Source organism: Aquarana catesbeiana, linkage group LG04 (assembly GCF_042186555.1).
Source record: "Aquarana catesbeiana isolate 2022-GZ linkage group LG04, ASM4218655v1, whole genome shotgun sequence".
NCBI classification, from domain to species: domain Eukaryota; kingdom Metazoa; phylum Chordata; class Amphibia; order Anura; family Ranidae; genus Aquarana; species Aquarana catesbeiana.
The window spans coordinates 589,404,073-589,418,969 of record NC_133327.1 but is presented as its reverse complement, the minus strand read 5'-3'; the positions used below and the strand labels follow the sequence as shown (position 1 = coordinate 589,418,969).

The 14,897-nt window shown below is 41.7% G+C and overlaps 1 protein-coding gene across 4 annotated transcripts in view; it reads right to left on the bottom strand.

The window, feature by feature from the left end:
* RALGAPA2 (Ral GTPase activating protein catalytic subunit alpha 2) overlaps positions 1-14,897 on the bottom strand; it is a 604,731-nt gene that overhangs the window by 445,615 nt on the left and 144,219 nt on the right. For all 4 annotated transcript variants that reach the window (XM_073628147.1, XM_073628145.1, XM_073628148.1 and 1 more), the window contains exons 11-13: positions 11,435-11,608; positions 9,186-9,320; positions 5,984-6,132 (exon numbers count right to left, since the gene is read on the bottom strand). In XM_073628147.1, the coding sequence (XP_073484248.1) occupies positions 5,984-6,132; positions 9,186-9,320; positions 11,435-11,608 (458 nt within the window). The remainder of the gene's footprint in view (positions 1-5,983; positions 6,133-9,185; positions 9,321-11,434; positions 11,609-14,897) is intronic.

Genomic DNA, 14,897 nt, shown 5'->3' with positions numbered 1-14,897 from the left:
CTGTCCAGACAGAGGGTCAGGGGTCCTGCATCCGCATAGGACAGTCAGTGCAGAATGAAAACTCCTCCTACAAGCTTTAACCAGACACTGATAGAAGTCATACGACTGCTATATACTGCTGATGAGAAAAGGTATTTAGGAGTTTATATTTAATAAAACTATTGCAATTCCATGTTCTGTGTACTGTGGTCGACCAGATATAGTGAATGCAGGGTCCTGGGTTTAGTAACACTTTAAGGTATGAGCAACTAACGACATGGGAAGTCTGCTTTCAATCGGTTTGATCAGATTGAAAGGCTTGACAGAAAACAGCAGTACAGCACAGTTAGTACATAGTACAGCTAGCTAAGAAGGAAGATGTGCCTTAACATGTAATGACCATATATAAATATCTGAATAACATATATAATTACATACAAGTAATGAACATTACCGCTTAGCGCTAAATATAGCTACAATAACCCTATTCACTGCTATATATAATGAAGTTCACAAACACTAAAACGATGTGTTGCGCATTAAAAATTACATTAACCTCTGGTTTTAAAAGAAATCCATTTGAGTTAAGTATTCCTAACTCAAAAACATACCTTCTATTGCTCCCAGCCTTCTCCAAATCGCTATATATTTTTTTTTTTTATTTGCTGTGAACTGACTTCCTGTTAGAGAGTGGTTAGGTTTATTCTCTAAGGGCCTGCTGTATGAAGGAACATAGCCACCCTCTCTTGATCACTCCCAAGATGACCTAGGGATTTTCAGTCCAAATCAAGCATTGTAGGGGGAGATTTTAATGTAGCCTTATCCCCCTCCCAAGACTCCTCCGCAGGATCATCCTCCATGGCTTACAGAGCCCTCCGAGCTATCAAAACCCACCTTAGCGACTTAACCCTACATGACACATGGCGTACACTACACTCCAACGAGAAGGACTACGCGTTCTTCTCGCCACCACACAACAAATACTCCAGAATCGATTACTTCTTTATATCACAGAACAACTTGACACTTCTCACTAAGGCAACCATAGACCCCATGCTCCTCTCAGATCACAACCCCATCTCCATGACCTTGACATTTCCAGCCTCACGCACCACATTGGCAATTTGGCGCCTTGACAACTCCCTACTAAATGACATTGAAAAAAATCACCTCGCACAGTATTTCAGAGAGAATGAATCTGCAGACTCCACGCCTGCCACGCTGTGGGCAGCGCATAAATGCGTAATCAGGAGTGAACTCATCTCCATAGCTGCTAAAAGACACAAAGCCAAAAGAGCACATACTGAGGAACTATCCCTGCGCATTCGCTCTCTCGAACAAGCGCACAAACTCTAGCCACCAAATCCCTCACCAACTTACTAAAGGCCAGAGAGGATCTCTTGGAGGAACTAGGGAAAACTTTAAAGCGCAAATATGCATTGACGCAAAAGTTATTCTACGAATTTGGGAACAAGTCAGGGAAAATGCTGGCTAGAGCCCTTCAACTTAGAAAGGCGGCATCAACCACCCACACTATCAAAGACTCTTCGGGTACCACATTTGTCACACCAGAAGACATTGCTGACCAATTCGTACAATACTTCAAACTCTATAACTTACCCACCCCAAATGCGACCAGGAAGGACACCGACCGAAAAGAGGCAAGTGGCAATTTTTTAATCAATATAGCCCCACACCCATTAGCGTAGACGAACAGGCGGAACTAGACCACCCTATCTCCATGGAAGAAACCACTGTCGCCCTAAAACAACTGAAAACAGGCAAGAGTCCTGGTCCTGCAGGCCTAACCGTTTGCTATTACAAATCTTTACTGACATGCTACTCCCCCACTTTATAAAAGCATTTAATTTATTATCCTCCTCGCCTCAAGCTAATAAAGACATCCTAGAAGCCCACATAACGCTTATACCGAAACCAGGCAAAGACACCACTGTGGTATCAAACTACAAAAGTCCTGGATTCATCCCCGGACGAGAGGCCAGAGATAACACCATAAAAGCTATCAACATCCATCATTGGCAATCAGCATCATCAAAACTAGGCTTTTTACTATCTCTCAATGCGGAGAAGGCGTTCGACAGAGTGGCATGGGACTACATGACAGAGGCTTTAAAGGCAATGGGGTTTCCAGATCGCACGCTTCAACTGATACTCGCTCTCCACTCGTCACCAACAGCAAAAAAACGAGTCAATAGCCGCCTGTCGGACGCCTTCTCCATTTCGAACGGCACACGCCAAGGTTGCCCCTTATCCCCCCTCATCTTTGTACTTACCAAGGAACTCCTACTACCCCCGACATCAAAGCAATTGACATTAAAAACAAACATTGCAAAGTAGCGGCCTACGCGGATGATATTCTGCTATTCCTTACAGACCCCATAACCACCATACCCAACTTACTAAAAGACTTCGCCCTCTTCAAAACACTCTCCAATCTCCAAATCAATTTTACAAAATCCAATGATCTGAACGTCTTCCTGCCCACAGCCATCGCGATGCAATGCCAAATTAACTTTCCCGTTGGCTGGGAACCCCATGCTATTACGTACCTAGGTGTCCAGATCCCCACAAACCTATCCGAGCTATATTGTAGAAACCTTCTACCCATTCTTAAAACCATTCAGCAGGACCTCCAAAAATGAAACACGGGCCCTTTCTTTTGGTTTGGAAAAGCGGCCGTCATAAAAATGAATATTCTACCCAGAATCCTATACCTTTTTCAAACCCTACCAATCAAAATCCCCTTAACTTCTTTACAACATACAAGAGGCTTTGTAGAAATTTCATCTGGTCCTCCAACAGCCCCAGACTGAATTGGGACAGACTGGTACTGCCTAAATTGAAAGGAGGAATTGGACTTCCAGATATTTACAAATACAACCTAAGGAGCATAATCGACTGGCACGTCCACACAAACACTAAGGACTGGATTCAAGTTGAGGATTCTTTTGCCCAGGTACCAATCTTCCACCTACCATGGATCAAACAGAAAAATTTAAGAAAGCGCTGCTCACCCGTTAATAGGCCCTACCCTACTTACCTTCAAGGTAGCTTGCAAGAAACTCAATCTAGCCTCCTCACCTGGACACTTGACCCCTATAGATCAGAACTCCAATTTCCCTCCTGGTCTCTCAGAGCGCAACCCGAATAACCCTCTCCACGAACCGTCACTTAGAGCAGAGCACTTTTTTTTATAATGATGAGCTTCTAACGTACCCAGCCCTCTCATCCCCAATCCCTGAGCAAACCATTCCCTTCTTCAAATACCTAAAGATCAGACACTTCCTCAATAGCTCGAAGCCCCTCGCCAAGTGGCACAGGGACTACACTCCCTTTGAAGCGATCTGTACCAGCATTGAACCCCAAAGACACTTGATCTCGGCCATATATTCACTCCTGTTCATAGGCTGTGATCCCAAGGCAAACTTAATCAGCCACCAATGGGAAAGAGATCTTACACTAGATCTGCCTAAGGAAGAATGGGAGAGAATCTATGACCACATCCATAAGGGATCCATCGACATATCTGCACAAGAAAATTGATTCAAAATCTATTCTAGATGGTACAGGACCCTGGATAAGATCCACAAGTACCACCCCAGTGTATCCCCGCTTTGTTGGAGATGTGATTCAGCCCCAGGCTCCTTGATGCACATATGGTGGGACTGCCCACTCATACAACCTTTTTGGAAAGAAGTACATCGCCTTACTGCTCAAATAACAACCCACCCCCCCATACTTTACCCCGGCTCAATACCTATTTCACCACACATCCATACCCCATTCGGCCTACAAAAAAATCTCTCACCCACCACCTCATCAACGCTGCCAAACAATACATACCTGTACATTGGAGAGATACTAACCCCCCTAGCACTTCTGAATGGCTCGGCAGCATAGAGAGAATAGCAGAAATGGATGCCCTAATTCACCAAACTAAAGAGACCCCAACGAAATATCAAACAACCTGGGCCTGCTGGTTACACTTTAAGGAATCCGCAGATTTCCGCAATCTTTCAATGAATGCATAATCGTTTTAACCTGAGAAGACCCACAAGACTCTATATGCCTACATTTTGAATACAAATATGTGCTAACACCCCTCCCCCCACGCCCCCCTTTTCCTCACCCTCCCCTGAAAAATAATCAAAGCCTCCCAGGTGAACCTATTACTTTCTAAGACTTCCGACCGGTTGCCATAATAAATGAGGTCGCCTGGGGATCATCCCTAGCTATCTACCCCATAGGAGGAATTAGTTATGAACTGAAACCCAATGACACAGAGTGACTCATCTAAACCTCTCAGTGAACCAATACTGATGGGAAAACAAATAACATCAATCACTGCCCTCACCCACTCACACTAAGTTCCCAATAGGGGTGTTTGGATACCATGGTGGCATATATGGTTTACCTACATTTCCTAAATAAAGCCCTCTGAATACACCACCCCCAATCCTCAACAGTTTAGACACCTGTGTAGCCAAATGTATACATTCTATGAAGACTTGTTTACTGTCTATCTTACATTGCAAGGTTAATGTCTTGGTGCCTTTCATGTTTTACCATGTATATAACTACTTCTCTGGTTTTGTTTCTGTGAACCTGAAAACTTTAATAAAAACATTAAAAAAAAAAACAGGGTCATTACCTAGTGGATGTATATGGATTCTTTTTGAAGAAAAAGGAAACGGTTTAGTGTGACTTTTAGATTTTAATTAAGTTGACCTGAATAGCTTGCACCCAAAAATCTGAATCAAGAAAACAATATTTTCTTAAGTTAATGCATCTTGCTGCATTTAAAAAAAAAAATCCATCAAAATGCATAGTAATGTGTCCAGCGTAAGAACATCCTTTAGACTTTCCTTCAATCCAGGTTGTACCCAGAAAATGGCTGCCAGTACAAGCTTTTAGTAGCTGATACACTTCATCAATAGTATAAGAAAAACATAATTAGGATTTAAAAAATGAAATGTAAAAGGTTTTGAGGGAAAAAATAAAAATTAAGGAAATTGGCAGCTTATAAGAACATCTGAATTGCCAGATAGGGAAATGTAGGATTTGTGGTGTCTGAAGTTGGCTTAGGAAAGTGTCTAGTATCTGCAGTAAGACAAATCTTGGAAACATATAAAAGCCTGATAACTTGGCACTGCTAGGTGGTAAATAGATGTTTGTTGCTTGGTGGCTTCGAAAACATCCCTTTGATAAAAAGAATGGTTCAAAGGAAGAAAAGTGGCACGTCTTGCTCTATCATCAGTCACATTTGAACAAAATAAAAGCAAACATCAGAAAGGCCTGTAACCTGACAAAGTACACCTCACTAATATTGGCAACTATTTTAATGGCTTTAAATTAACTCTAGACAATACAGAGGTGTGTTTTTTTTTACAGAATAGGCAGAGGGAGAAGACTGTTTAGGTAACCAATAATGGTAAACCAAGACTCGAAGACCAAATATACACATGATTTGAGAACTTTCTGAATCTTTTATTTCAAATATCTCAAATGTATCCCATTGTAGCTAAATAAAAAACTACAGTATTGCATATTCCATCTTTCAGAAAAAAAAAATATTTTAATGTCAAAAATGATCTTCATTACAGCAATGTGCACGAGAGCAGAAGCTCTGGCCCTTGTTTTCCTCCTCCCTAGGCAAACTGATAGCAGATTTGCTTTGCCAAGCGAGTTGGGGGGGGCAGGGCCAAGCTGCCTGCTCTGTGTCAATAAACGCAGAGAAGGCGGCTCGGGAGTGAGCATGCCAGGGTGCCCTTATTGATAGCGGCTTTCCATGGGGGTTCTTGCCGAAGAGGAGGACCCTGTAGCGTCAACAGGGGACCCCAGAAGAAGAGAAGAGCACCAGAGGGGGACATGGAGGAGAGACTGATCAGGGCTGCTCTGTTCAAAACCATTGCACAGAGCAGGTAAGTATAAAATATTTGTTATTTTATAAAAAAAAAAAAATTAGTATCGCTTTAAGATTTACCAAGTCTTTTTATCCATTGCGAGGTCCATGATCATTCGCCTGTAAATACTTAAAACAGATTTGCAGGCTTCCACTTGTTCCTCCAACAGCAACGGGACTTCAGGACATGGCTCCAGCAAGAAGACGTTTGCCGAGTTCGTCAAAAAGACCTAGAAGTAAACAAGGATTCCAATATTTACATGCACCTACATAATTGAAAATGTTATTTGCATAAAAAAGCTAATGCAATAAAAAATTAAAGATGCTGCAGACAGCATTAAAGAGACCCTGTCACCAACCTAAAAAACTCCTGGAAAAAGCACAGAAAAAATAAGTATCCTAAATACTTATTGCAGCATGTTTCTTTTCTGTAAACTATTTTTTACTCACTTGTAATGTGCCCTAAACCTGCTAGAAAATTAGACTACTCCAGGCGAGTCAGCTCAGCATCACAGCCCCCTCCCTCCTTGCATGTCATTGCCCTTCCTCTTCTGGGAGTGTCTAATAACTGTTTGTGCTGGCCATGCATGTCTAGCTCCTCCCCTCACATCCCTACATAACCTTTTATGTGGCATTTGGGGATGGAGCAAAGGTCAATACTATAAAGAGTGTCAAATGAGTATGAGATCTGAGTCTGCTGGGCATGCTAACACCTTTCTCCAATTTTGCACTTTAATGCAGCACTAAAAAATAATATACAAAGCAAATACAAACTGTAAAAAAAAAAAAATGTAAATAATAACGATTAGATAAATAGGCGTAAACAAAAAAAATCAACAGGAAGATACTGTAATAGCAATCGGGAGAATGGGATTAATTAATAAGGGTAAACTAATGAATAATAAGGGGTTCATTAGGAAAAAATATTATTTACTTCATTTGCAGATCAAAGCTCATCCCTTGCAGATGAGCTGAACAATGTAAATAACAAATACCAGTATTGTTATTTTCTCGGAATTCTGTATCTATACAGTGTTTTTAAACATTGTGTCAGAAGATCCATTTTTTGACAACTGGTTAAAGAAATCTCAACATACCAAATGATAAAACTAAACTTAAAAGTGCATTAAGAAAAAAATTAAAGTATGTATTACAACTACAACAAATGGGTCTTCATATGCATTTCCTAGCAGCTGCTATTAACCTGCCCATGAAAGTTAAAGAAGAAACTTCCATTGTTCTTGAATACAGCGTGATAGGGTTCAAAAACTCTGTTGGTTTCTTTCTGCAACCCCTTTGAGCAGATTTGTCCTTACTGCTTTTACTAGTGAGATTTACATACATTTTCTGGTTCATTTCTGGGAAAGGAGGTGAAGGGAAATCTCCGCAATGGGGACACTGATGACAAAATAAACATAAATATAACAGGAATTCTAAGCCTTCAACATATGATCCATAGCCAACAGCTGGGCATTAACACCAGGAACTGAGCGATCAAAGACCACTGATCGCTCAGTTCTCAGTATACAGTCTGCAAGGAGCCAGTGGCTGTCAGTCACCTGCTCTTCCCACTGCTCCTCACTGGAGCGCCGGGCTGTGAAGAGGGTGGAAGCAGCTGGCTCAGCCTCTCAGGGGCATGCTGAGCCATTTGCCGGTCCAGACATCTGGGTAGATCCCAACTGTAAAGTTGGGGTCTTTCCGGAGCCTGGACCGGCTGAGTGACGGATCACAGGAGTGCAGAGCTAAGTGCAAGCCTGTGATCCACAGGAGAAGTGGGGGCCAAAAGAGCTTTGTTAAGACTTCTCCTTTAATAAGTGCGTAAAAAAAAAATTCAAGCAAACCGCTAAAATTTATAACTGCCCACTTAGTATGTGATTCACAAAGCCTTCTACAATGCAAAGCCATGAAGATGCCAATTGTTCCTGGTTCAGCTTTGCAGATTTATATGCCAGCCGATTAGCCATATGATTAGCTGGGTTATTTAAAATTGTGAAAATATATATAGAGAATAAATAATTTTACAGTTACGTTTGTTTCAAAGAAAATACACATTCTTCAAAGTTAATGTCCTTGCGGTTATTGAAGTGGAAGTTTCCTAACAGAATCTCAAAATGTGTTTCCTTTATGCATGGATGTGAAATAAGTCAGATTACTTAACAGGATACAAGAACATATGAACTGTAATGCTGCTTCCTAAGAAATGGCCATCCTAAAAAGCAACAAGAAAATATTTTAATTAATGAAGGTTGTTCTTTATTGTTCTGGGCTGTTCAACTTAGTGGCCTTCTCACCCTATTCTGCTTGAAGAGACTTGAACACTTCCAAATTACTGGAAATCTCATAAAATGACTGTTATGTGACTATTACCTAATATAAAAAGTTTACATACTATTTATGTTATGTGTGGAGAAAATGTGCAAAGTGTTCAGAACAACAAACCAGAAATGATTTTAAGTTCTCGAAAATGATAAAAAATGAAAAATAATTGGTTGCCTTAAGTTACTATACTTTGCCAGGGCTCTATATAATGTCTTATTAAACAAAATAAAAAGAATCTTAGCTTGACAAGGAACCTGGCAGATGGTGTTAAATTTACAAACAAGAAACAGTCCTCTGTGTGGATTACAAAAAGGAACACAAGAGGGCGCCAGCTAAGTGCAGCATCAATGGGTTTATTATGAATAAAAAACCAAATGCAAACTCTCAGAAATATAAACTCAAAGAGCTTATCTGCAGCTATGTCACACTGGATGGAAGCCTTCAACAGGAAAAAGGAGCCTATAGGAGTTCCGAAATGCGTTACCATAGCAACCAGCCGCCCCAGATGTGACAGCACCTTTCGGTGACGGCGCTTTCGGTAGACGGCTTCCATCTAAGGTGGCATGGCTGCAGATTAGTCCTTTGATTTTATATTTCTATAAGTTTGCATTTGGCTTTTTAATTGTAATAAACCCACTGGTGCTGCACTTAGCTTGCGTCCCCTTGTGTTCCTTTTTTTTTTTTTTTTTTTGTAATTTCAGAGATTTGTTCCCGTCTCAGGTGGAGCTGCCTACTGATGTACAGCACCCTTCCTATGGGATTTGTATGTACTCCTTATGAACATTTTATGAACTACCTATGCTACACAAGCATATCTTAACACACAGGCTGAGTGTCAGATGCTTTTTACTGAACTGACTGATGTCTCTCGACATTCGGCCCGTGTGTACTAGGCAACGCTCATGTGCATGGTGCATTAGTATTTGTTTGTGTCACAATTTCAATTGTTCTTTGTGTGTATTACCTGTAAAGCAGCTTGATCCCCGGCTTTCACGTCCATGTTCTCATCTTCACACACACAACCCCGACTCACAGCACTAGTGAAAGAGTAAGTTCTCCCCCAGCTTGATGATCGTTTGTGCCCGCTCTGCTCTGGGACCTTTAACAGATGTAGCACAAATTCACTGTCCTGTCACAATGCTGTACTTCTAAAACAACAGCGCACTATCAGATAAGAATATTGGTTTCAGTTTCCAGTACAGTTTATAGCACAGCTGATTGGAAACAAATGAGCTGAAGCAAGTCACAAAATCACTAGTCACCGCTCAGTCCCCCTAACAGCTTCTTCTATCTGATGGTATTCTAATCATTAGATCATTAGCTTTCAGTCCTCAGGTCTGTCCCCCTGCTGGGGCCATTACAAGAGTGTGCTGTTGTCTCTCTTGAATGTTAATTTGTTTTATAGCATGGAAAATGTAATAGGAAAAGTGACAAAACGCTAAGAGCCCTGAACACTCCAGCGTGGGCCAGAACAGAGCCCAAAAACAAAAAATTGGACCTTGAGGTCTCACTGCTGGTGCCCAGAATAAAAACAGAAGATTTCTTTACAAGAATCCACAAATTGTGTGGAATGACAATCAATTTACCTGTCATACAGCTTTCTGTGTGATGTAAATGAGATATTTCTGGACATGAGGCTAATAAGTCATAACTGAGGAAAAGACCAATGGATAAACTACACAGAGGTGTAGATTGAGGCACAGAGGACTGCCCAGATTCAGTACCTCGGGTATTCGGGTGCCTCCTAGTGTTTTAGTGCACCCCAGAATTACTGCTCAAGTGCTTGACGCGCCTAGCATTACTGCGTGTTTAGACACAGCAGGTGTTTAACTGCCAAGACGCTGCTGCTTCTGGACTCCCTGGCAGTGGGGTTTTTTTAATTCATTTAAATGCCTCTAAACACTTGTGTGCATGGACACATCAGCTAACATGGAGGAGTATTTAGATGCAGAAAAAAAAAACAGCAGATGCCCCTAAAAGCAGCGTTTTTAACGGTCAGTGTGCATGAGACCTAATTTGGATACAGGAAATATGCACTAAAACAAATACGAAGGCTGCCACTGTCCTGACCTCTTATTAAAAAAAAAAAAAAAAAAAGGAAAGAAAGAAAGCTTCAGTGGGCGATAGAGGGGCAGAGAGCCGGTAACTGACAGTCACAGCTCTCTGCTCAGAGTGGAGAGGAGAACTGAGCAATCAGTGGTGTCTGAACACTCAGTTCTCACTACAAAGCCGGCAGGGCAACAGATCGATGATGCATCCACCTAGGTGAGTAGAATTCTTTTTTTTTTTTTTTTTACCGAAACTCATACTTCTCTTTTAAGGCTAGGTTCATACTTGCTAAACATACCAACACTGACAATAACACGAACCAACATGCCTATAATGTTAACTCACCCCAGATGCCCTCCAAGTGATTTTCTCTCCACTTCACTGATATTCCACCTTTCACCTCACTGATATTTGATTAATGCTTGTCAAATGCACTGTAAATGCACCATAGGGCTGTGTTTGCTGAACGTTAACATAGATTTAAATGGAAGGAGTTGGCAAGCTTCAACTTCTCCCAGACTTGACATATAGCCGAATTTTGCCTGCACAGCATCGCGAAATGGCGCAAACGCTACATGTTTTTCAAACTGAACAGTTCTGTCCGCTGTCCATATTATAAATTGCAGGCTGCTTTATTAGGCATTCAAGGTGCAGCAAAAATGCACCTTAAATGCCTGTTTCTAATGCCAGTGTGAACAGGGTCTAATGAGAACACTTCAAGCTTGCTGTTTCCTGTTAAACCATTAACCCCTGGATGACTATAATCTGTATATTAACATTTTTAGGCACGGTACTGTTTAGTGTTGGAATGCCAATATATGTTCCAGCTGTAAACCAGAAGCATCTTCCTAGTTCTGTGATTGTGCTGTCACTGCTGAAAGTCTCAGACTCAAGTGATCATCATGACAGCCAATCATATGGATCACTGGAAGTTTGTATGTAAAGAACTGACCTGACTTTGTTCATCTGTCTGCACAATAGCTCAGCAGAGAGAATATGGTATATTAGTACAAAGCATCAGTGTGCAAGCAAAAGAAAAAAAAAAAAAGTTTCTGGTCATGAAAGGGTAATAAAAAAGCCAGGATGAACTCCGAAAGACCTCAAAGAATCTATACATTCAGTTAAAATTAAAGGCCATAGTAGTTTTCATTCCTCTAACCATACCGGTTTGCCATCAGGTTCTGATGCAGCAGACTCAAAAACTGGCACATTCATATGGTCTTCGGGTGGTTTTGAGGGCTCCTCCATAAAAATCGGCTTCTCTTGTAGGATCCATTTCCTGTAAACTTTCACAACCTTCCTTGTGGCAGAGACATCACAGGCCGGTAACAGGAACGCCTACACAAAATCACAAACACACGGGGATAGTAATCCGATTGCAAGCAATTTATAAGCACATTCTTTAATTAACGGTTTTACTTTACTATCCCTATGCTCATGTCTAGAAAAACATCTGCATCATTTCTGAACTCATATGAGATAAACGTATTTACTCGAGTATAAGCCTAGGGTGAGAAATGCAGCAGCTACTGTAAGTGGAAAAGAGGGTCAACAATGCCCATCTGCAGCCTCACTGTGCCATCTGCATGACTCACATGTTATGTTCTTATTAAGGGCCCGTTCACACCAAAATGTGTTGCGCTGCTCTGGGCAGCCTTCTTACACGCAGCATAAACAAAGCAATTTGCATTGTATCCTATGTGTTCAGTTCACATGGCTGCATTGTAGTGGTGTATGCTGAAAGTAAGGCATGCATGACTTTTTTCACCACAGTGTGTTACAACACACTACACCATAACGCAACGCATTGCAGCACAAAAACGTGAATGAAATGTCATTCTGACATTTTGGGGAAATTAAATTAAAAAAAAAAAAAAAAAAACGCAGAGTAAACATCGCATAGCCACGGTTTACTTCACAGTGCACACCACTGGCCACTTTATAAACGCAGCTACTGGTGTGAACAGGCCCTTCATCTAATGGAGACTGTTTACAAATAGTAATTAATCTTCAAACTACATTCTGGGCTAGTGGAATACTTGTGTTTGGAAGTGTCATAACACTTTTAGGTCCCATATAGAGCATTCATTTATCACAGCACTCTGACGCCATCTGTAAATACTAATTTAGGCCCCTTTCACATAGGCTTCAGCTTGTAAAAGAGCAGCATGAACAGCAAGCTTTGACAGAGCATTTTTAGACCTTTCCGCAAGCTTTGCTGAAACTTTTAAAGTACCATTCAGCTTCAGTTTGTAAATGTTGAACACAGATCCTAATGGAAGTGCTGACTGCCACTTTAACTGCTTCCCGCCCGGCCTATAGCAGAATGACGGCCAGGCCGTGGTTCTGTTATATGACGTCTTTCAAGATAACAAGGTGGCACGCGCCCGTGGGGGCACGCAGTGCAGCGATCGGTGGTTTGTCACTCTGACACACCGCATCTCCGATTGTGGTAAGGAGCCTCTGACAGACTCTCTTTACTACGTGATCAGCTGGTAAAGAGGGGGGTGATGATAATCAGCACAGCCCCATCAGAGGTGCCCACCATAGCTGCAAATCAGTGTCCATCAGCTGCCAGTTAGTGCCCACCCAAATTGCCAATCAGTGCCTTTCAGATGCCCATCAGTAATGCCGTCAGTGCTGCCCATCAGTGCCCATCAGTGTAGCCTATATTGGTGCCCATCAGTGCTGCATATCAGTGCCGGCTATCAGTGCCCATCAATTCTAAATATCAGTGTCTTCTCATCAGTGCTGCCTCATCAGAGACGACAGTGAAGGAGAAAAAAAGATTTTAATAACAGAAACGAAGAAAACACCCTTTTTTTTTTTTTTTTTTTTTTTCAAAGATTTCGGTCTTTAGTTTGTATGGCAAAAAATAAAAAACCCAGTGGTGATCAAATACCACCAAAAGAAAGCTCTATTTGTGGGAAGCAAATGATAAAAATGTAGTTTGGGTACAGCGTTGTATGACCGCGCAATTGCCATTCAAAGTGTGAACAGCACTGAAAGCTGAAAACTGTCCTGGGCAGGAAGGGGGAAGTGCCCTGTATTGAAGTTGTAAGGTTAAACCAAGTGCTAGCAGGCTTTCAACTAGTTTCAAAAAGTGCTGAAGCCAGCTAGCGGCATGCTATATGTGACTCAAGGTGTTTTAAGTGAATTTATTTAAAAAGTATTGCACTCACAAGTTGAGTAGGAACAAATGGAAAAGTCTCCTTTTCTGAAGACGCCTGTTTTGGGAAAACATGTCATGTGGAGCTGCTCTGTGATGTCAACTCGCACGCCGGCCGGACCTGCACCAGTGCTGTGTATACTCTTTACTGTTTGTTCCTACTGAACATGTGAGTGCAATACTTTAAAAAAAAAAAAAATGTTTTAAGCTGCACTGCGCTATGAGATTTCTTTGTTTAATTTTGCCATTATCTGTGGATTCAAGTATGGGCTAAGGAGACAGATATCCTCTGTTGTTATCATTAAGGGGCCAATTTCTGGATCCCTCAGTATTATTCAAAGCGCTCTATGGTCTATTCTCTGGTAAGAGGCTGTGCATGGGGGAGCGGCACCTGAACGCTGGGGGCACTTACAGTTAGGTCCATATATATATTTGGACACAGGCACAATTTTCATACTTTTGGCTTTCTATGCCACCAGAATAAAAATACAATGAAACAATCCAAATTAATTTGAAGTGCAGACTTTCAGCTTTAATTCAAGGGGTTGAACATAAATATCAAATACAAGTTTTAGGAACTGCAACCATTTTTTATACACAGTCGCCCCATTTTCAGGGGCTCAAATGTAATTGGACAAATATCATAAATAAAATGTTCATTTTTAATATGTTGTTGAGAATCCTTTACTGGCAATGATTGCCTGAAGTCTGGAATCCATGGACATTACCAAAGACTGGGCTTCCTCCTTTCTGATGCTTTGCCAGGCTCTAACTGCAGCTGTCTTTTTTTGTGGGTCTTTCTGCCTTTAGTTTTGCCTTCAGCAAGTGAAATGCATGCTCAATTTGGTTGAAATCAAGCGATTGACTTGGCCATTGTAGAATATTCCACTTATTTTCCTTCAAAAGCTCCTAGGTTGCTTTTGCAGTGTGTTTTGGATCATTGTCCATCTGTACTGTGAAGTACCTTCCAATCAACGTTGCTGCATTTGGCTGAATCTGGGCTGACAGTATATCTCTAAACAATGCAGAATTCATCCGGCTGCTTCTGTCACATCATCAATAAACACCAATGACCCAGTGCTACTGGAAGCCATGCATGCCCATGCCATCACACTGCCGCCACCATGTTCTACAGATGACGTTGTGTGCTTTGGATCATGAGCTGTTCCAAGCCTTCTCCACAGTTTTCTTCCCATCATTCTGGCAGAGATTTAAGCGGAGGTCTGCCCAAAAAAAATAAATAAAAGCCAGCAGCTACACATACTGCAGCTGTTGGCTTTTAACAATAGGACACTTACCTGTCCTGGAGTCCAGCAATGTTATGTTGTCACCGCAGCTTATGTTTCCATCAGCTGTAAGGTGCTGCCGCCGCCATTGCGGGTAAGAGGACCCGGCAGTGTAGCCTTACGGCTTCACCCGGGGAACCCTACTGCACATGTGCGAGGCCCCGCTCCTCTC